The sequence below is a fragment of the Triturus cristatus genome, chromosome 5_2 (assembly GCF_964204655.1).
Source record: "Triturus cristatus chromosome 5_2, aTriCri1.1, whole genome shotgun sequence".
Classification (NCBI taxonomy): Eukaryota; Metazoa; Chordata; class Amphibia; order Caudata; family Salamandridae; genus Triturus; species Triturus cristatus.
Genome location: NC_140588.1, coordinates 349,627,818 through 349,651,451, shown reverse-complemented (window position 1 = coordinate 349,651,451; position 23,634 = coordinate 349,627,818). Strand labels below are relative to the sequence as shown.

Below are 23,634 nucleotides of genomic sequence, written 5' to 3'. Positions count from 1 at the left end.
GATACGACAGATGTCGAACTATAAGAAGAGTACCGTTGCTGTTGGTACGAGCCTCTGTAGGATGTGGTACTCTTCCCTCTGGCCCCACAGAAAGGAACCTTTCGATATTGAAGATTGCAGAGACCTTGCCGTCTCCGTATCTTTTTTAATGTCCTGGAGGGCATCGTCGACATGTTTCCCAAATAATGCCTCACCATCAAACGGGAGGTACAGGATCTTGTTCTGAACCTCCTCCGGTCGGAACCAAGTCGCCCGGAGCCAGCCCTGGCGATGAAGAACAGCTGCACCTGCCAGTGCACGGAAAGCTGTTGTGGCGATATCCATGGCGCAGTCGATCACCTCCGCCGATGTAGCCTCTCCCTCCTGTAGAATTTTCTTGGCCTCCATCTTGGAATCTTGTGGGAGCTGGTCCAAATAAGGTGAAAGGTCGCACCACATGTGGCGATCGTACCTGCCAAGGATCGCCAATGCATTCGCTGCCCGTACTAAAAGACTCGCCATAGAGGAAAACCATTTCCCCGCATTATCAAGGCGCCTGGCCTTCTTTATCGAGAGGTGTCGTCAGTGGTGCGAAAGGATTACGTGACTTTCGTTGCTCCGCCTTGGATATTACCGAATCCGTCTTCGGCTGACCTGTCAAGGACGCTGGACTATCCTCAGGCGCCTTGTACTTCTTCTCAAGGCGTGGCAAAACTGGAATAACCGTAGCCGGGTTCTTCATCGCCTTCAAACCCTCGTCCCAGACATGGCAGACAATGGGAAAGGAATTAACCACTTTTTTCCGTTTGAACTAACGGCATAGGAAGCTGGAATCTACTGGAGGCTCTTTCCATCAGCTTGTGAAAACCCCCAATGTCTGCCGGGGAAGAATCCACCGGATCCGGAGTAGGTGAAGCAGGATCCGGGATTACATAGTCCTCCCACTCAACACACTGGTTAGACCTGTTGCCATTATCCTGATCCTCGGCCGAGGAATCATCATGAACATCTGGGACTACTGGAGGTAAACCTGGGCTGGAAACCTGCGGCTGTGAAACCATCGGGGATGGTGTTCCCGGAGAAAACACTGCAGGAGCCGATGGTGTAGGCACAGTATGCACTGCAGAGATAGTCAAACATGGAGGAGGAGGAGCTTAAGAAAACCTCTTCCTATAATCCTGCAACATGCCCTGGAGATCTGCCAGGAACGAAGAAGGGACTGCAACCATACCCTGGCCTGCGCTGTCCTGACGACCATAGGATGGGTGTTAGGAGTACCCAGGAGTGTAGTCGCCCTCCGAATCAGTGTGCTGACATTTGACCAACAATTGTGAGGGACTATGGGCAGAGCCACAAGAATCCTGATCACCCCCGTCAGAGTCCTCTTCTTCCTCGAGCAACAGTGTGGGAGGCAAGGGGGCAACCCTCCTTGGTGACGTCATATCAGGTGTTATTCTTTTTAAGGATATTGTAATCCTCTCCGTCGACGAAGATGTCGTCGACGGTACCGTCGGCGATGGGGTTGAAAGAGAAACCATTGTCGACGAGGTCGTCGACGAAAGATGCACCGTCGACGGTTGAATCGTCGACGAAGAGATGGGCGTCGTCGACACTGCCGTCAACACTCCTGCCGTCGTCATAGCTCTCGTCGACGACACCGTTGTCGACACTCTCGTCGTCGCCGTAACCGTCTTCGACGCTCCTGTCGACGCTGACGTCGATGTGTGAGTAGAAGGCACCGTCGACGGTGAAACTTTCTTCACCTGTGATTTTGAAGTTTTCGTCGACGGAGTCTTCTGCGGCGTCGTCGACGATCTAGAATCTTTTTCTGACTTCTCAGAAGATAGAGAAGAGGGCTTCTTAAAAGTCTTAGCAGACTTCACCACTGCTGGGGCTGCAGATAGTCCTTCCCTCTCCTTTGCACCGTGGTGAGGAGATTCACTCGGACTCCGGCTCTCAGACTCACGGGGGGTCTTTTTTGAGGCCTTAACAGGACGTTCAGAGGATGTCCTTATGCCTGTCCTCCACATACAGCCTCTTTTTGCCACAGGTGGAACAAGGCTTGAAAAGGGCTTTCTTCTCCTTGTCAGACATTCCTGAATGAAACACCAAACAATTCTGAAGAAATAATTTAGAAAAAAGCAGTCAACAGAGTTGAAGTGAGCAGAGCTCAAAGGAGACTCCCTAAGCACAACGTGCGGTAGAAAATCTGAGGCTCTGAAGTTCTCTCAGGAAGGTTCTGTGGGGTGAGGCTAATCTGATTGGCTGTTGGTCTATTTTGGTCTCTTTTACAAAAAGAGGTAGATATGCTACAAAAGGGAATGAGGCCTAGGCCTTTTTTCTTTCTCTTTTGTACCTACTGCTATGTTATTTTGGGTACCGAGACTCCCATTCCGACGACGGGGAATGATACAAGCTATGGGAATCTATGAAAGTTCCAATACTGGAGTAAATTCAAGTACAGATTTGCCTGAATATACAGGTGCATAAGAAGATGGCAAAAAGGCTGTATGTAAGAGGGGCGGAAACACAAAACCTCTGAAGTTTATATGCCATGCAATTGATTGGGTGTGCCTGCCAAACAAGATTGGTGAACGAACCTAGTGTAGGAACCAGACGGTATGTGATAACCAAGCCACTTCTATCTATCCATCCAATGAAGGATGGAATACATTTTTGTTTCCAAAAAAGAAAATGAAAAGAATAGAGTCACATGGGGACTTTATGCTCCAATATTTGAGAACCTGTATGATAAGGGTAAGAATATATATACCGGGGCTCTTTGTACGGGTTCATAGGATTGTGGAAAAATTGTCCCTGATAGGGAATAGATGCTCCAGGGATTGGATGATGCTCACAGTGGAAACAGGTAGAGAGATGGTATTGGTACTAATGAATGAGATTGCAGACGTGGAAGAAAAATTGAGAAACACCACTGCACTAGAAGAGGCTAAGAAAAAACTAGAGGAGATTGAAAATGAACTTCTCTTTCAATGAATATCTGATTAAGAAAAAGAAAGAAAAATTGTGAAAGGGTATTAGATACTCCACAAAAGAAAGAATATATCCTTATCTTCCGAAAATGATTACAGACAGGGTCACTATCAGGAGGGTGATTCATTCAGTCAGGTTTGGAACATGAAGAAAGTGATTACTTTTTTGGATACTTTTGAATCAGGCAATGAAAGTAGTTCAAACCAATTTAATGATACAGGAAAGAGATTGCCCTTTAAACAGAGGCGTATGAATAGCTCCCCCTTTTTTGCCCAAAAGGAAGCGAGTGGGGCTGCAGGGAAACGCTGAGGTCAGGGTTTTCCTTTCCAAAGGTCTATCATAAGTCCCAAGTACCAATGCTAACAGATTTCAACTTTACCAGGATATGTTATCCTTTTTCAGGGAAGTCTGTCTGAGAAAATTCTTTGCAGAGAAATATGTCGTAGAGACTAGAGAATTTAGTGCCTCCGGTCTCTCTCCTCCCTCTACTTTTACACCCACTCTGGAACAACTAGACCCTGATGTAGCCATTTTTGAGGGGGTAGTTTTGAACCAACTTAAGGAGATCAAAAAATTCATCCTGAAGTCCTCCCCTCCCCACTTTAGCGGTGCAAGAACTAGGAGCCCTAGAAGCTCTATCTTTTAATAAACAAGCATTAAAAATGCAAAGGTCTCCTCTTTGTCCAAGTTAGAGCATTTTGATGTATGCATATGTATAGTGGCATGCCCATACATATTCACATCTATATATATATATGCATATATATGTATGCATGTATATAGGTGCATATATGTATGTGAAAACATAAATATACATGCATATATATGCAATTATATGCCTATGTATGCATGTATTTATTTTTCCATTTATATGGAGTTGCATATGCATTTTTGCGTGTATATTTCGGTCTTTTTATATATATATATATATAAATATACATCTGCATATTTGGATGGATATATGCATATATATGTATATAGTTTGTATACAAACACGTGTCCATATTTTTATGGTTTGATATCTATTTTTTATATGTGCATATATATAGTGACATGTCCATACATATATTTATATCTATATATATATTCACTGAAAAAAACCATAGGTTTCAGGCCTGATATAGTTAGGAATTAGCATTTAAAAAACCTTAGAAATTCACTGAAAAAACAATAGGTTTTAGGGGTGTTATAGTTATCTGGACATTTAACTCGAACAAAACCATTGAAATTCCTCGGATATAGTTAGTTGTATTAACTACATCTTGCGCGCCCGCAATCCACTGCTGATGAGGTCACATATTACATCATTCATGACATGGTCAGTGACCTCACTGATGACATCTCAAATGACATCACTGATGACATAATCCACGTGACAATCAGATACACCTCATCATACACTAGTATAACCTTTAATCACTCACTGTAAAATACAGAGTGCCAGATTTAAAATCATTGACACACCAATACAAGTTTCTAAACACACAATCAGTGATTCCTAGATCTATACACACATCTAATCACTTACCTATAGATTCACTCATACATGCTGTCAATGATCAATAGAACACTATCAAATATACTTATACACCTACATCGACATTACACACCAGCACACATCCTAATCACTTATGAAGTCATCCTACTCACTTATGCAAACAATGGATCATACTTACTTTTACTTAGCTATACACTTATAAAAACACCACTTCATCTATTCATATAGATAATAACTCATACTTAGTGTGTTATAAAATCACTATTACAAGTATACAGTTATCCATACAGTCACTCATACAATCACTGAGTCTTATGTATACTTATTTATATACAACAACTGACACATACACTGGCTTTTATTTTTCTAGTTTGTAGGACATGTACCATTGAGACATATATTTGGTCATCGCCACACCCATAAAGATATTCACTCACCCAAACAACTGTTATAACATGTAGTTTTAACTTCATATACCTACTGAATCAACTATTCACACATCTTTGGCCAGTCACACCCTCCCCACCGAACCACACACAGTCACTCTCCCATACAAATACTCAGTTAAGTAATCAATAAATAATTTAGACTTTCACGTAGCTAGTAACCAACTAGTACAGCAGTTTACACAACAACTGACAAAGTGATACAGATATTCACACAGTTTAGTCACTATCCAATATATTTAGTGAGACACTATAAATTAGTCAAGTAAACAGTCAATCACACTGCTACTAAATCCTCCATCCAGATATTTATATTTATATATCCACTCATTCTTCAATGCAAATTGCTATATATATATAATACATATTTAAATAACGAACCAAACCACATTCACTGGATGATGTCATCAGTGATGTCATTTGAGATGTCATCAGTGATGTCACTGACCATGTCATGAATGATGTAATATGTGACATCATTAGCATTGGATTGCGGGCGCGCGAGATGTAGTTAGTACAACTAACTATATCAGAGGAATTTCAATGGTTTTGTTCGAGTGAAATGTCCAGCTAACTATAACACCCCTAAAACCTATTGTTTTTTCAGTGAATTTCTAAGGTTTTTTAAATGCTAATCCCTAACTATATCAGGCCTGAAACCTATGGTTTATTCAGTAAATATATATATATATATATATACTTAAAAAAACACATGTTATAGTTAAGTGGATATATCTCGTAAAAAACCAATTAAATTCCCCCGTTATAGTTACTTCAGATAACTATAACTCACGCGCCCGCAATGCTCTGCTCATGACGTCACATATTACATCACTCATGACATGGTCAGTGGCATCACTCTTGACATCACTGATGACATCATCCTTGTGATAGAGTGGCGGTCGCGCTAGTTATAGTTATCTGAAGTAACTATAACGGGGGAATTTCATTGTTTTTTTACGAGTGAAATATCCACCTAACTATAACATGTGTGAAACCTATGGTTTTTTAAGTGAATTTGCTAGGTTTTTTAAATGCTAATTCCTAACTATAACGTGTGTGAAACCTATGGTTTTTTCAGTGAATTTGTATAGTTTTTTTAATGCTAAGTTATGTATGTATTATTTTTTTTATATATATATTTATTTTACAATAAACTACGTATTAATTTTTTTTTATTTTTTTTAATGGTTTTTCAACGTGCGCGCACCCCCGCGGTTTAAAAAAAAAATATGTAAATGTTTTATTCTGCCTTCGGGGTCCTTCAGGGACCCCCTGACAAAGGCTAGGGGGACAGGAACTCTCTACCCTGCCCCCTTTTCACGTTCGCCACCTTCCTTTTCCACTCTCGCACTGAAAACAAACAAAAAGGCGGCCGACACTTCCTGATTTCGACCGATTCGAACGTTGACTGACATGTAACAACCAATCAGAATTACGCTTGCGCACGTTAAGGTGTGCGCACGGTGCGCGGCTATAGATATGTATGTGCTTTTAACTGCAATTTTCTCAGGAACTACTGAACAGATTGACTCCATATATGCAAAAGGCACATCCCTGACCTGAGGACTACCTCTCTGCCAAATTTCAAGTAATTCTGTTCAGCCGCTCGGGCTGTACCTTCGACTAAAGGTCCTATGGGAAAATGCATGGGGAAAACGCGTTTTGGGACCCCCCTTTTTTCTCGGCCCCTGCTTGACGAATCCCCCCCCCCCCCCCCCCCCGAGACTTTCAGGGTAGGAGCTGAGCGGAGCGCCCCATTAGTTTTAAAAATTTCGCGAAGATTCGTCAACCGGCGCCAAAGTTATTCAAAATAGAACTTTGAGATTTCCTATGGAAACACGGTCCTAACTATAACTATCTACTGGCGACCGCCAGTAGATAATATGTATCTGTATGTATGTATATAGGTGCATCTATGTGAAAAAATGTATAGGAGAGGGGATGGCATGTGAAGGAGGGACAGGGAAGGAGAGGGTGGGATGTGATAGATGGGGGAAAGGGAGGAAGATGAGGGGAGGAGGGAGGTGAAGGGATAGGAGAGGAGGGGAGGGGAGGGGAGGGAAGCAGAGGGAAAGGAAGGAGAGGGGGAAGGGAAGGGGAAGAAGGGGAGAAGGAGGAGAAGTAAGAGGAGGAAGACGGGTAAAGGGGAAATTAGGAAAAGGGGAGGAGGAGGAGAGGGATAAGGAGAGGAAAGGAGAAAGGGAAGGGAGGGAAGAGGAAGGGAGGGAAAGAAAGGAGAGGAAAGGGAGGGGATGTGACAGAGGGACAGGGAGAGAAAAGATGGGAGGTAAAACGAAAGAGGGAGGGAGAGGAAAAAACTGCAGGAGGGGAGGGGCATGGAAGGGACGGAAGAGGGAGAGAGTGGGAGAGGGTGGGAGAGGGTGGGAGTGGGAGATGGAGGGAATAGAAGGAGGAGAGGAGAAGGAGATGAGGTAGCAGTGGCAGTGGGGGAAGGGAAAGGAGAGGGAGAAGGAGAAGGAGGAGGAGATGGAGAAGGAGAGGGAGACGGACAGGGAGGAGAAGGAGGAGACAGACAGGGAGAGGGAGTGGAGGAGGAGACGGAGAAGCAAGAGGAAGAGGAGGGGGAGGAGAAGGAGGAGAAGAAGAAGAAGGAGAAAGAGGAGGGGAGGTGTAGAAAGGAGAGGAGATGTGATGAGGGACAGGGAAAGAAAGGAAGGGAGTAAAAAGAAAGAGGGAAAGGAGAGAGAGGAGAAAACTGCATGAAGGGAAGCGGACGGGAGGAAATGAGAGGAAAGGAAAGAAAAGAAAAGAAATTGAAGGGAAGGGAGGACAAGGGAATGGAGAGTGGGAGGGAAGGGATGGGGAAGGGGTAAGGTGAAGAGAAGAGGAGGGGAGGGCAGGGAGGAAAGGGATGGGATGGGAAGGGGCAAGGGGAAGAGGAGGAGGAAAGAGAAAGAAAAGGTTAAGGAGAATGGTAAAGGGAGGTGAAAGAGGGACAGGGAAGGAAGGGGTGGGATGCAAATAGAAAGAGTGAAAGGGAGGGAGAGGAGGGGAGAGGAGAAAACAGCAGGAAGGAAAGTAAAAGAAGGGAGGGGTTGGGGAGGGAGAGTAGGGGGAGGGAAGGGAAGAGGGACAGGGATAGAAAGGGTGGGATGTAAATAGAAAGAGGGAAAGGGAGGGGAAGGGTAGGGAAGGAAAAATGGACTGTAAAAAGGAAGGGGAGGGAAGGGAAGGGGAGGGAATGGAAGAGGAAGGGGACGGGGAGGTAAGGGGATGGGAAGTGAAGGGGAGAGGAGAGAAGAAAACAGCAGGAAGGGGAGGGGTTGGAGGCAAGGGAATGGAAACAATGAAGGGAAGGGAATGGGAGTGGGTAGGACAGGGAAGGAAAGGAAACAAAACAAAAGGAAAGGGAGAAAGAGGGGGAGATGGAGGTAGAGTTGGTGGCAGAAGGGAGGAGGAAGGAGATGGAGCTGGAGATGGAGAGGGATGGGTAGTGAAGTAAAGGTGGGAAGAGGAGGGGGAAGTGCGACAGAGAAGGAAGTGGTGGAAGGGAAATTGAGAGAGGAAAAGGGAGAGAGAGGAAAAAATAGCAGGAGGGGAGGGAGAGAAGTGGAGGGAAAAAATGAAGGGGAGAGAAGGGAACGGAAAGGCCTAGAGATAGGAAACAATAACAAAGCTGGTTCTCAAAGGATTGAAAAGGAGATGAGAGGAGAAAGAAAGGTGAAGTAAAGGGAGGGTGATCGGAAACGATTGAAGAGGAACAAAGCGAAGGAAGTGAAGGTAAGAACATTGAAGGGAAGGTAATAGGAATTTCAAGTCAGTATCAAGTCAGTTTCAAGTTCGTTTTCAGTTTGGTTCCAAGTTCACTTTTCAGTTCACTTTTCGTTTTGGTTTATTTACTCACCGTGTTCACTTACACCTACCCTACCCTTCGTCCTCTCCCTGCCCCCAGCTCGAAGCACCGGCAGTGGTACTCCCCGTCCGGTGTCCCCGAGTGCAATGCTGCAGCTGCCTGGTTACCAGACTTTTATACTAAAGACACGTCACAATGTAGACTTTTCAAATGATATCATGTATCATTATTTTATGGGCGATACCATGGGTTACAGTTTAACCGGGGTGGGATGGGCGGCACGCAAGCTACAGCTTTATTCCAATTTCTTGGATTTGAGAAAATCTAACAAAAAGTAACCAGCGATGAACCTGAAAGACGAACCTCTCCTACCCAACATTCTTGCCTACTCCCCTTTTGTCTATGCCACGGCAGAGGCCTCCCCTCACTGCACTTATGCTGGACCTCGTGACGTCACACTGGCGCGCCTGTCATACGTGTTCCATTCACGGGATTCTGCTTCTGGTGCTGCGGGGAAGGCACAAGTCTTACATGTGAATTTAAAATGTGAGGTTTTCTGTTTAAAATAAGTTATTTTGTCATATGATTCTGTATATTTGGTATAACATATTTATCGTTCATTGTGCTATTTAAAACATGCAGTATTTACTTATCTGTAGGACTGAACATGTGACCTACAAGTTAAGTTACACACACACTTGAATGGCGCTTACATCAGTACATCATTTAAATCTTGCGGAGGGTCAGACATTTAGCAGGTCCTGCTCTGACGCTTTGGTGGCGGTTATGGAGGTAAGGAATGATATTTTGGGTGGTGAGAAGAGAGCTGCCCATCCATCATGTTGTGCATCATGTCACCTTAATCATTTCATTAAAAATACACCCCAGAAATCCAAAGTATGTTACGTGCGCCCCCCCCCCACCTGGCACATTAATAGCTAAAAACGGGTGAGTCTTCTTCTTAATCCCGTGTACAGATTATGTTTTTATGAGAGCCTAAAGAAGAAACAACAATACATAAAGGAACACACAATGCGACACAATCAGACGTGTCCCTCCTAGAAGCCAGCAGCTAAAGACACCAGCGCTTCAAGCAGAAAATGACGTCATCAGCGCCCCTTCTCCCAACTCCCACTGTATGTTGAAGTGACATGGATCTGTAGCACTGGGCGTTATTTATCCAGCTTCTAAACACGTCCAACATGGGCGACTGATCCCGCACCAACAAAGGGGTCAGGAGAAGTTGATGGAATTTTAACCCACATTTTATTGCTTCACACTCGCAGTGAATTAATTATATGACCACCTGCCCTTAACCACTTATTCCCGCGCTGCACTATCACTACTGCATTCTACAGCTCCTTTAAAAGAGCACCCCTTCTCTGGACAAAGCACCCAGCTCGTTCATTCACCACCTGAGAGAAAACAAGGGAGAGTCAAAGTAACCGGCTTACTAAATCTTTCTTTAAAAGTTATATAACGCTGCCCTCTAGCGGTATCCAAGAACAACTTGTTCAATACTGCATTTACTCTGACAGTTTTACATTTTTCACGGTCTTAGAGTCATTCAAGAGTAAAGGTCGGCAAGCCCAGTGCTTTAAATGGGCCGGTACCAGGGCACAAGTCCTAAAAAAATAAGCGCTCGCCATGACGTATACTTTTATCGTTTTCTGCCGTCCCACTTGGACTGCCTCGCCTGCTGAAAGGTTTCTTATCTTTATGGGGTCATGTGTTTGGCCCCATAAAGATAAGAAACCTTTTACTTCAGCCGGAAAGCGGACGAGCCCGTCCAAGTGGGACGGCTCAAAAAAGCCGAGCAAATACGTCATGAACAACTCTGTTCAAATGGCTGGCCACCGTTTACCATAAACGGTGACGCCAGCCAATGGAAAAGAGGGGCGGGGCTTAAAGCCCTTTACCGAAAAGACCTCAAAACATAAAATCTCGCCAGCGAGACTGCGCATGTGCGCAGCCTACGCTAACCGAGACCTAAAAAGTAAAGAGCAGCAATAAAGTATGGAGCATTGTGCTGATGGTTACTGTAAATTAAACTAATGTTAATGCATACTGAATTATCACAAGAGGTAAGAGACAAGGGATTGAGTCTTCTCTGACTCCCTTAGCAATATATATTAATCTCACACAACAGAGAAAAAACTTCATGGTACAACTAGAGATACTATGCAATAGAAATGGGAAAATCAATAAAATCAAAAAGATTTCTTAATACTGCCCTCACACACTTGAAAGTGTTATGCTTCATCATTGGGCCGCATCATACACCCAGGTGCAGACCAACACACTGGATGGAGCGCAGTTTTTTAAATAGCGGATGAAGAACAGTGGTGAGGGTAGAGTGTAATAAAGAAAGGCAAAAAACACAAAAGTGTCACTCAAATCATAAAGGAAAACAAATATTCTGGTGGATACATGAAAAGGAGAGGTATGAGAGTATTTAGATTCGGCATGCAGTATGCCAAGGGAAGTTGCCATTTGCATTTACCCTGTAGCTTGAAGGAGAGGTATGAGAGTGTTCAGAGTTGGTACGCAGCATGCCAAGATGAGCCTTGCAACACTCGGAGCATGGGGCGTGTAAGAGAACATTTAGACAAGGCCCACACAATGTAGGGGGAATTTTCCGTCTGACTACAGGAAGAAATAAGGGGAGGACCAGTTTTGGCTCGGAGTCGGACAGTGTAAGGGAGTGAGTTTGGCGCATTATGTGCTTTTAAGTCAGAGCAAAGGAGGTTACAGTTATGGCTGTTGTGGACCTGCGGATGCTTGTGTTGATGCTGCACAGGCTTCAATTTGGATCATGATGTAGTCAGAAGTGGACTATGGCCCGCGATACAGAGGAATGGTTGCAATAGACACAGTCATATGTTTTTATTCCCTAGGTGATGAGTTTGCAGAGGAGATACAGATAACCTCAAATTCTGTGGGTGGATACATGAACAACTGCCTTAATGGCTCAGTGTGACAAGCAGGTATTGAGATAATTATTGGAGGTCTTTAAGACCCTACAACTATAAGTCAGAGTATGAGGTCTGGGTTTGTAACCGCCAATAGATGTTTTTATATTCAATAGACAACTGTACATTACCAGTTCCACTGGGGATCCTGAGGATTATGACAGATGGGATATAGGGCTAGATTGTGCATAATACCTGGGATTAAGTCCATCTATTGTTGGTATGTTATTTAAAACTATAAGATATAAGTGGTGGAGCACAGGGAAGCATCTGCCTAAAAAGGTGAAGTGGTGTTACTTTGGTAAGGTTTGCACAATTTCTGGGATTAATTTCCCACTTGGCTAGATGCATACATGGAGAATATCTTCACGCATGTGGTGCAGGATCACATTAGGTCATGCTATACACATTATTCTTGTAAAGAATGGCTCAGAAGGGCTCTATATTATGTTTCTGCAGGTCGTTTGGCGGAGGATTGGGGTCCAATGAAAAGTGGCAGTCGTGATGAGTGTTTTATGCCGAAACGCATGCAGGGATCAAGCTGTGTAGCCACTAAAAGGAAAAGACAAATTTGTGTAGCCACCAAGGGATTGGGATAAATTGGTGTAACCACCAAATAAAGTTTTTTCTGCAGTTACTATGAACTAATAACTGTGGATGGAGGAATAAGAAAGGACAGACAACGGTTTAAACACTTATGTTATGCCTATGATGAACAAATCATCATAGAAAATAATTATAAATTGTGAGATAACTATGTAACAGTGACATAGATGTATTATAGTGACCCTTGTAATAAGAGTAGAGTTCCACAATATGTGCTGATGGTTTTAAGATAATTGAATGAGGGAATGAATGGAAGTGAGAGTATGAGTGTAGAATGACTTATATTGGCTGTGTTAGTTAGTGTGTTTTTATAATGGATTTTTTTTTAATTCTTGTGACCTACAGTTGATGGACTTATGGTCATTTTTTTGAACGGTGATATAAATTATGGCAATTGGTAAATATAATCATGTTAAGCGAAATTAATCATAAAATTGAATGAAGTAGAAAAGTAAAGAACAAGTTCTTCTGAGCCTTATATAGTTCTGGGACTTGAATACAGTAGTAATTTTGTTTGGGAAGACAGGGGTTGTTTCTTTAGTACCTAGTGTAGGTGATAACGGTGTACTTTCTACTGATGTAGTTGTAAACTTTACCACGGGTGCGACCGACCATGATGGGATGTTTCTGATGAAAGAGATGATGTGGATTGCTTTTGTTTATAAAAAAAATTATTGTGTTAAAAAATTACTAAACTGGTCAGAACTTAGACACTGATTGATCTGCATTCACCATCTGACGCCGATCCATCACCTCAAGAACAGCCTTCTGCCAACTCCAGTGGAATAACACTGCAGGGCTTTGAGCATCCATGGTACAGAACACAAAGGACTGGGCATGGAAATGTATCTCTAGCTCCTAAAACTACTGGCCACGTTATGCCTACACGTCATCCACCAGAGGGAAGGCTGGATCAAATCCCTTTCATTTTATTTGGGGAAAACCAAAAATAAATGCATTTGAAAATAAGTAATTCCAAAATATACGCTAACAAAAATCTTTTGTGCCAGCAACATTGGAAGAGACTAGTAAATTCGAGGCTGAAAGCAATACCAAATTCCAGTTCTATATAATTATTTACATGTGTGTATGTCTCCTTAACTAATATCACTGCTACTCCCCTGAGTCCCCTGGTGTTCTGTTTGTCTCTTGCCAGTTCTATTTACGCTTTTTAGACTCAGATATGTTTCATATCATCCCTTCATAGTAATCCTGCTGAGAAAAGCAACCTGTTTCAATAAACCTTCTTTCTGCTCCCTTGCACTCCCGAATCTGATATTTATTTGCATTTTGAGCTTGCCCCGTCACTCAAGCTGGTGCTGCTTTTGAGGGGTGTTGCAACAATTTACAAATATGCACATGTCGGTGCCCAGTGGACACGAGCATAACTTGCCGATGTCCTCATACACTCAGTACTTACAATATTTCTGCTGATTCCAAAACTGTTATTATAAATGGGGCGACCGAAAATAGTCAAAGGACCTGGGTATCAATTGGTATAAGAAACAGTTGGTCCTAAAACATTATAGTTCAAAAAGATATAATCAATGGTAATGTTTCTTCTTCAAAAGGAAAGAATCCTGAAATAAATAAGGAAAAAAAGGGAAAAAACAGGCCAAATACATTCAAATTCGTTCAACAGTATATAGGACAGTACCCACAGATATGGTCATGTCAAGAAAAAGAGTTAATTTATTCATAAACAAATCTGCCTCCGCTGATCATCCTTCATATTCTCCTGAATCACAACGGCTTGGTATATTTTATTAAATACTTTTACTAATTAAATATTCAGGGCAGTATGCTATCTTATTTTAATGTTAACATTCTTTATTTATAAATGAATAACTAAACATTGAATTTTAACTGACTCTGCTGATTCTGTCTTATCTTTCCTTGAGGGTAAATCATTTTGTTTTGAGTCATTTATAGTTATTGGGAATATTTGTTTTCCACCTGAAATAAGATTGAGTTAAAGATAACAATTGTCCTATTCCTCATCTTCATTGGATAATTGTGCATCCTCCGAATATCCAGTCCCTTTCAACACAAAACAAGATCCATCGGAGGACCAAGAGAGTGTAATAGGTAGCGAGAGGTTAAGGCATACATAGTTTAACATTAGTATAAGATAAGTTGGGTCCAATAAATGCGACAGCACCGCATTCCCTGCTAATACATCACCTGATGTCTTCTTGTCTTGGGAGGAAGAGACCCTCCCCGTTGTAAAACAAAAACTGTTACTCTGTCCCTTTATAGGTTTCGCCTGGAGAGCGCTCGAGCTGTGGTTGCCAAATTGCAGGTATTTAAAAATAAAAAAAATATTAAAAGGGACTTAGAGCTCACCAATTACTTATCATTGGCTGGGTCCCATGTGACTCCCACATCACTTTACTTGCCATTGGATGGCTCCCACGTGGCTCCCATGTAACAATTGTTTACTTGCTTATGATTGGTCAGCACCTGCTCCTCGCCTCCGTCTTCTTCCTGGGCTGCGAGTCGGGTCTCCATCCTGCTGTAGAGCCTCAATCAAGTACTGCTTTCAGTGGCCACTGTCCTTTCACCGCGGGCACTTTTTTTTTTTTTAACTTTTCAATATGGCATCTTTTAATGCACATTTCTGCAGTCCCTCTCCTTCACCTCCGCTTACAGTAAAAGAAATACATTTTTTTAAAAGCACTATGATGAGGTCAGTATTGACCTCGTCACAGTGCTTTTTTTTTTTTTTTTTAGATTGGTGGTTTCTTTCTGCACGCGGCAGTGGGGCAGAGGCCAAAGCACTGCTAGGCAGCATCAAACTACGACATGAAATGTAATGCGGTGGCCCATGAACAATCAGGCGAGCTGTTAGAATGGAGGTTTAAACAAATCAAGAGGTAAAGAAGTTGAGGTAAGCAGCATACAATGAGAACTGTATTACGAGTTCACCAATTTGTTTCTGGTCATAGATCTTATAATAAAATAAAAAATAAAAAAACACAGAAGAGGACAGCATTGTCCCTTACATATTAATTTCAAAATGTGTCACAGGTGGCAACAGACTTTCAAGGTGCAGTTTCGATGTAGCAAGTAGAACAAAAAAAAGCACTATGACGCAGCCAGCACTGTCCACGTCATAGCACTTTTTTCACTTGTACTTCTCTGTGATTAATTGGGAAAATATAAATACTTCTTTAGGGAGAGAGTGAGATGGGAGGAGAAATGTTATTTTATTTATTCATCTCCCAGTAAATCGCCCCTAGTCAACTCCGAGCACAGAGCATGGGCGCTGTTTCCTTTCTCCGGTTGTAAAGAGCTCCATTCCCCCTTACATATTTTGCTTTCCTCTTGAGAATGTTCCCTACACCCAACATAGGTGCTCAAAGGTAGGTGGAGAAGAGGGGGCCTGTACCAGTACCCAAATTAAACTACTCAACGCGCGATTGTAGTTCCACTGTTCACAATCGCAACAATAGAAATTACATCGCACCTTGGACGAAAGTTCAAAACTAAGACAAGAACTGGAAGTACATTCCCCAGGGCTCGCTTTTGCTAAAGGGTGAAATCACATTTGACACCCCGCCACCCCCCCCCCCCCCCCCCTCCATTTCATACAAAAATACTCAACCATCCTCGGGTTCAAATCTTAACTCCCCGTTCCAGCCCGCCTTCACCAAATTATGAAAAGCTGAGCTCCTGCCAATGCATCTATCTGCCTGCTTGCCTGGCGCTTATGTAGCTGGCTACCACTGCTTAAGACGCGCAGTGGAGGGCTTGCCTTCCATCTGGGATTCTTTAATAGTTTTGCAGTGTGCTGAATAATGGGAAGAACAGAAAGGAAGTGGAGGTTTAAAAACTAGATAAACAGGCAGCGGTAGCTATAGAAACAATGCTTAAACATACTTTTCTTTGTAGCTAGCCAGGTCAAAGGGAGACTGTTGCATGCCTTGAATGCAGGCAGGTCAATGGGCCACACTGAATTTTAGTACCAAGATGTGGGCCCAGCTCCCTCCACCCCCACCCCCACCCCCCAGCCCCGAACTGACCATTACAATCCCGGTCTCATTTATCATTTCTAAGGGGCCAAATCACTTCCTCCTGGTATATGTCTCCAGAGTGACCTCAAGGTTTGTTTCTTAAAATACAGAACCAGTGCCACTGTACAGTAACATTGGTGAAGGGGCACCGGAGCCCAATAGTCTGAGGGGTCCAATGCATCCTAATTGTGCCTGTCTTTTACAAACCAACAAGGGAAGGGGGCAGGCCTTGCCTGCATTAGTGCCAAAGGCACCCTTGCTATGCCAAAGCATGGTCAGCACATTGTAACTGCAGAATCTTAATAATGGATTGAGTAACTGTCATATTTGTTGCTAAAGCTGGTTAGCACACGTTTCAAAATATGAGATTTTTGTTTGAAATTTAAAGCTAGTGCTCAGAATAGGCTATAATCCCTTAACACAGTTTACCTGCACAGTTTTATCTTTTGCCAATTTTACCGTTTCCCCAAACAGATACCCATCATTCTCGATAAGAATCATTGCCAAAAACCACCACTTTAGTTCCACTCAAATTGATAGTTTTATTTTAGCCGCGTACTGGGCCAGTTGTAGGCCAATGGGCGTATGCAAACAATATCATCTCTGTAACATAGCTCATCAGTTTCCAATTTAAGGTTTTTTTCTGGCGTTTCCTAGAATTCATCATTGAGTTTCCTAAGGCACACCCTCTCTGCATTCCTCAACACGTTCCTTCCCTCCATGTTAACAGTAGCGAACACAACTTACGGTTGAGCACATTCTCCAGTTTCTGCGTCATCGAGCCTTCCACTTTCTCAGTTCCGTCAGCTTCGAGTTTCTGATGTATGGCTGGAATGTACACAGACCATGTAACACGTTACTTTCACGTTATGACTTCACAACATACGACATCTTCATTGGCCACTGTTTAACACCACACATTAGTTTCACTAACATACAATGGAAGTGTGCAGGCTCAAAGAGGAGGCTGCTTGAACTCACACGCGCCAGTCAAAACACATGGACCGAATTGTATGCGAGGCAAGTTTCAACAATAAGGTGGTTATCCATTAACAATCAAGATGAACGCTGTGAAACAAGCAGTTACAAATGGATTCTTCAACTTCTAGAGTGATGGGACGTTGCAGAATGATCACTTAGTTCGGGATTGCACTTCATATCTCCTGAAGGTGTACATGGTAAGCTTCTATGAGGCACTTACTTTCCGTATTCAGGAGTAGAAATCAAAAAGCTGCAGTCAGATATTTCCATTTAATCTCTTTGCATTTTTGTCTGGCACATGTTGATTTTTCCTTAAAGGATTTATTCGGAATAAATGTCTGGTTGCTGAGAAATATAAGGCTATACATCTATTGGGAAGGGATCAAGTTTCATCATAAAACACTAAATCAAAGTCCGAGTGGTTTATTGATATAGGCACAACCACCGAGATGGTGTTGTTTATATGTAAATAACACGAACCTTACTTTTATTTTTATACTGCATTGCTTAGAATGGTTTAAGAAGTTTTTAAAACACAAACCTGTTTTATAAAGGTAGTTTTGCAACCCACTGTTTGGTAATAAAAAACATCAGAAAATAACTCTTGATACTTTAATGCATTTCATTTCAGTTGCCTTGCAAGTTTATTCTCGTTGTAACCCATAATAATGCAGGCCAGCCATATCACAACAAGCATTTGCAATGCAATCGGTCTCGCCTTTGGGACCTTATATGTATTTAGCTATGCAGCACATTAGCCTGGGTGCTGAAACGTCTACTGTTCTTTAGCATGGAGGGAAAGTAAAGCATCAAACTGCATGACACACCAGGAATGGGAAAACATGGAGAGAAATATTGCCTTTCAGCGGGAATTGGTATAGTCCAAAGCTCTGTTTTTAATATAAAATCAGGGCCTTCGGTGGTCATATCACTGAAAATATAAGATTTGAAAAAAAATATTATTGTTTATGGGTGCTCATAGAAGAATTTCTATGGACTGGAATCTAGAGAATGCTAAAGTCATTCTGGTATTTTACTGACCTCTGCTGGTCGTTTTCTATCAAGAAAGGTAAATAGCGGCAGTTGCCAGAACATTTAAAAAAAAAAAAAAAAGAAAATCCCTAAGCAGAAAGCAATTCTGGTATTTTATGACCTCTAGTGGTCGTTTTCTATCAAGACAGTTAAATTGAGGCAGTTGAACAGAAAAAAAGTCCCTAAGCGGAAGCAGACAAGTCCTAGGGCTGATCTCCAGATCCCACAAAGTACATACACATATAAGTATATACTAAAGTGCTCGACCTAAAAAGCGAGCACTGCAAGGCAAAGTCCCTGCTGCAGTATTGTGCTGAATAGGGTCTTAAATAGGCAAAGAGATGGAGCTGCGCTATTTTACTACCTTCGAAAGAGGTAAATGATTGCTTGTTATGAGAGCTTCAAAAGCCTGTTCTGCATTTGGATGGAAATGCAGCATTCAAAAGAAAAAAACTCAAAAGAACAAAACACAACATACACAATGCAACATAACACAGTTCAAGAATAAAAGGGCACAACAAAACAGATTGCAACATAACAAGCACAGTATATTATACCACCACCACCGTACAATAATGCAGCATAAAAACACAGTAGCACACTAGCAGCAGTGCACATTACTGCCACAACAGTTCCACAAAACAAGTATACACAAATGTTTTTGCCACACATTACCACTTCCATAATGCTGCTTTCATAACACGGTGGTAAAAGGTGTTAGCAGCAAATATTGCCTTAACACCAATGACATAAAATACCACCGGTCAAAAATGTTTTGCAATCTGGACATTACATTTTGCATGATATAGACTGAGTGAAGGCTATTGTGACTGCCAGGGGCGGGCAACATGATCATGAGGGAAATATTGTGGCAGAGGGACAGATTCAGAGGGACTTCCCTTTGCGAAAATGGATAAGATCTATCACTAAGACTGATATTCTTCTTTCCTATTATGCCTCTAACCATTCCTCTTCCTCTCCACTGCTCTACCTCAAGCCTGGATGGGGGATGTTCATTGTTGAGAGTAACACAGTGAGTTACGTCAGAGATGGTACATATTAGGTTCATTTGAACTACGTTAATCACTCTGCGTTCTTGGAAACCTAGGTTTATGTATATTGTTTCACCTCCATAAACAATGTATAGCTCTGTAGCAGTTTGATTTGAAAATGTGTTTGTAAACTGAAATTGGAATCTAAATTGGAAGCCTGGTAGCAAAAGCTTACCATTTTTTAACTCAGTAGCCATTTTGTATTTCACAAACCTAGTTCTAAATACATTTTGGGAGCCGTGGCCAAGATAGACACCTGGAGACAATTGAACACATGAGGCTCGAGGGAGTGGAAATCCTGTGAAAGGCACACTATTCCTGTCGGAAAGAAATTCGGAATGGATCATGAAGTGGAGACTTGAGTGATGTTTTAGTCTAGGCATAAAACCATTTTAAAAAGGGTGGACGTGCATAAGGTTGTAGAGGCCAGGCGGTGTGGATGCGATGAGCCAGAGAGTGAGATCTTGCTGAACAGAGCAGCTATTGATGCACAGAGGACTGGGGAGAGGAGTGTCTGCAGAGCTTTTGGCAGCGTGATCACTATGCACGTCTCTGTCAGCCGCATGCATGAGAGTCTTTTCAAAGGAGAAGGTGGGGTGGAAGCGTTCATCTTCACTCTACTGACATTTCAGTGACAGAGAGAAAAGACTACAAGTAGCAACAGGAAGTGCCATCTTGGAAGGAGGTGTGACATGGCCACAGAAAGGCATTCTACCATGTATATCCTTGAAGAATCAGAAATCATGCCCAGTCATAGCAGAACATGCCAAAAGGAAGGAGAAAATAAATCCTTTTTCAAATCCAAGAGACACTATGTTTAGCAGCATGAAGGTGAAAGAGACCAGGAGAGCTCCTCTCCTGCATTGCTTAATTGTTACCCCCGATATGGAAAAACAAAAACTAGACACTACTACTGGGGATTGAAAATTACTATTACTATTCAGTAATACTCGATTGTTAGCTAATTTGAGACCTCATTAAAAAAATGGAAGACTCTCACCCACCAATATGGCATACTTTACCCTTGGGTCTGCTCCTCACGCTGACATGGATGACACAATATCACGGTGGGCTTCTAAACACAAGTTCTTACTCGGGGATCTTTAATGATTAGTTCATGATGAAGTGTCAATCCAAATAACCAAGGTTATTTGGGGAAGTAGAGGGACCCTAGTGAATTAAATTACCAAGTGGTAACCTCTGCTTTTTAAATTTTGTATTCCTAAGGTAAGGTTAAAAGAAGTGTGCAGGTCTCTCTGCTGCCCACCTGACTCGTGTAAGGCACACCCCTCAATCCGCCTCCTATTTTTCCCTCAGTTTTTGGACACACACTTAGAGGCCAGAATACTGATGCCCCCTGATAAACTCCCACCCTGAATACCTGTAGTCAATAACCCAGAAAAAACTGAAATCTAATTGTTAGGGTGGAATCCCCTCGAGGATGGGTAGGGGCATGGGCCAATAGAATTCCCCCACTGCCCCCTGGCAGTGGCCAGAAATTTGGGTGTTATATCGGACAACCAATTTTCGCCCTGTGCACAGCTGTCAGCAGTCGTGAAGTCTTGCTTTTGGATCTTTCTCATGCTGAATTTGTTTCTTGACTTTCTTCCACATGATGCACAAGTTACAGTGGTCAGGACACTGATTCTCTCTAGGCTGGACCATGCCAATGTGCTGTGTCTGGGTCTCCTGGAATATCTCTCCCAGCTGCTACAAGTTATGCAGAACATGACAGTTCGCCTATCGTGCAAAATTCCTAAATACACATCAGTGTCCTTATTTCAGGAGAGACTGCACTGGCTGCCAGTTCGACAACACAATGTACAAGGCACTGAACCGGACACACCAAGCTCTCCACAACAAGGGGCCTATGTATCTCAATGAGAGGATTAAGGAATAGAGACCAGGGAAGTCCCGGTGTGCTAATAATGCTGACTTGTTCGTGGTTGACCGTTTTAAAAGGCAGCGCAGAGGAGGCTCCTCCTTAACTGCCAAAGCAGCCGGCATGTGGAATCAGTTGCCTGAACATTTGAGGTCCATTACGGAGTAAAATTTAAGAAAGAGCTGAAAACACTCCTATTCAAGCTTCAGAGATGACATGACTCCAGTGGTTCACTGCTTCTTTCCGTCTTTAGTTGCCTAAAGTGCCAGGACATTGTTTTTGAGTAGCCATGAGCTATAGAAGAATCCTTCATTCATTCGTCCAACACACCAGGAGTGTCTGTCAGTTCCACTCACCTTCACGCAGCCATATAGTTACGCCCTACACAGCTCTCCTGGTTTCATATTGGTCTTCAGTGTTTTTGTTCTGATTGTTCCCTTCACTAACCCTGCTGAAAGGAAAAGTGTTGCACAGCCCGCACTGGCATCTACTTTCAGGTATTGCAGCGCAGCCATTGTGCTACTGACCATGCGTGAAGGTCTTTTACCACATTGAATTCAACTTACACTGAGTATCTATGAAATTAGGCCGAGAGGCATCCTGTCATTCTTTGTGACTAATATATTGCTGTAATAAAATGAAGACATTTCTGTATTGTTTATTAACAACCCACTAAAATATGTTTTTAAAGTAGTGTGCGGTAGCAGTTGTTTTCCCTCCCATAGCAGTTGACATGTTTCAGCTACCTGGTTAGCTCTAAACAGAGTATCTGGCCTTTCTTCAGGATAAAGCCCACCTCGATAACTGTCCACTATCAATTTCACAATGTAGGTGTGAGAATTTGTTTGTGTGAGATTCATGTATGGGACAAAACCAGTGCGATCAAATTCGGATAACATAAACGAAATCAACTGCGGTGTTTACCAATCTGGTTCAATAACTAATCTGTACTAAGGGGGGCTACATGGAGGAGTGTTCTGCTGAGTCCCACCTCAGCATAACAGACATCACTGCAGAATAAGGGTGATTCGCCTGATTTGAGGCACCAAGCCACTCCAATGTAGTGACTTTCTACTGGAGACAGGAAAGATGGAGATGTGGCAACTGTGGGACAAAAGCAAGGCAGCCTTAAAAACCAAGTTTGACAAGCTTTAAAAATTGGTTGCGTCATTAGAGAATACAGTGACACAGATGTACAAATTGATTCAGACTCATCACGAGAAACAAAACATATGCAAGGAAGCATCACCAGCATGCAGAAAGGACTTGTCTGACACACAAGTGGAATAATGACCGGGGAATGAGCTAATAGGAATTGCTCTCAGTGCCATACATTTAAGGATGCTGGGCGAACAAGAGGAGGAGGGGAACGTGACAGCCAAAATAGATGTCAGCAGTACTTAAGATTCAACAGGAAATAATGGAAGAAGGCAAAGGTCATGCTTTCCCCTGAAGTCCCCAGGGTCGATACCCTCAAGGAGAGGGACAGGCCCCACAATCATTTTGTGCCTGAAAGACAAGGGTACAAAACACTAAATGATAGAGACAGTAAGAAGTAAAGGGAAGCTTCTGATGGGAGGGAACACAATTCACCCTCTCAATTGCGACACTTCACAGGCCACAGACAGGAAAATGAGAGACACTTTAATTCTCATGAGGTGGTGAGGACTGCTGTCGCCCTGCACAAATCTTCTCACATAACATGCAGAAACCCACACACTGTGGTTTGGACTCTCGGAGCAGCACAATACTTTTCATCTTCTTTTTTTAGGCTGGGAATGAAAGCATAAGAAGCTATAAGCTTCAAGAGGGCAAGCCATGCCCTTAGCGTTCAGCCAATCCCTTGGACATCCTTCATCACTTGGATCCCTCTTGCTACCCTTTCACCACCAGACAGGTTTCTAATCGCCACCTATCTATAGTTTAATTGAGTCTTTCGGTAGTGCTTGCATATAAAATATTAGGTACAATAATATAATATTATATCATAGCTATTGCATACTCCAAATTGTCCCCTTAAACGTTTTTCCATTAACACTGAATTAATTGTTCAACAATTTCTATAAGTTTATACTTGATATCATACACGTGCAAATGCCCAACTAATAAAAAGATAAAGTTCTTGCTGTAAAAGCTTTGAGGATTACTGTCACACTCAAATATTTGAGACAGTAAAATTGTACAGTCCTAAATAAAAGATCAGTATCTCTTGAATATGTTTAGTCCAAAATTCCCAAGTATTTTTCCCATTTAAGTCACAAACCCAGTCGTTTGTAGAACAGCTATTCCTGGAACATAACACATATTTTTTTCTCCATTCATAAAAGGTGGTAGGATGTTCCTCTTTCTAATGTTGTGC

At 42.5% G+C, this 23,634-nt stretch overlaps 1 protein-coding gene across 6 annotated transcripts in view; it reads right to left on the bottom strand.

Annotated features, from left to right (window-relative positions):
• EXOC2 (exocyst complex component 2) overlaps positions 1–23,634 on the bottom strand; it is a 1,204,847-nt gene that overhangs the window by 745,827 nt on the left and 435,386 nt on the right. For all 6 annotated transcript variants that reach the window (XM_085607146.1, XM_085607144.1, XM_085607148.1 and 3 more), the window contains one exon: positions 17,076–17,156. In XM_085607146.1, the coding sequence (XP_085463272.1) occupies positions 17,076–17,156 (81 nt within the window). The remainder of the gene's footprint in view (positions 1–17,075; positions 17,157–23,634) is intronic.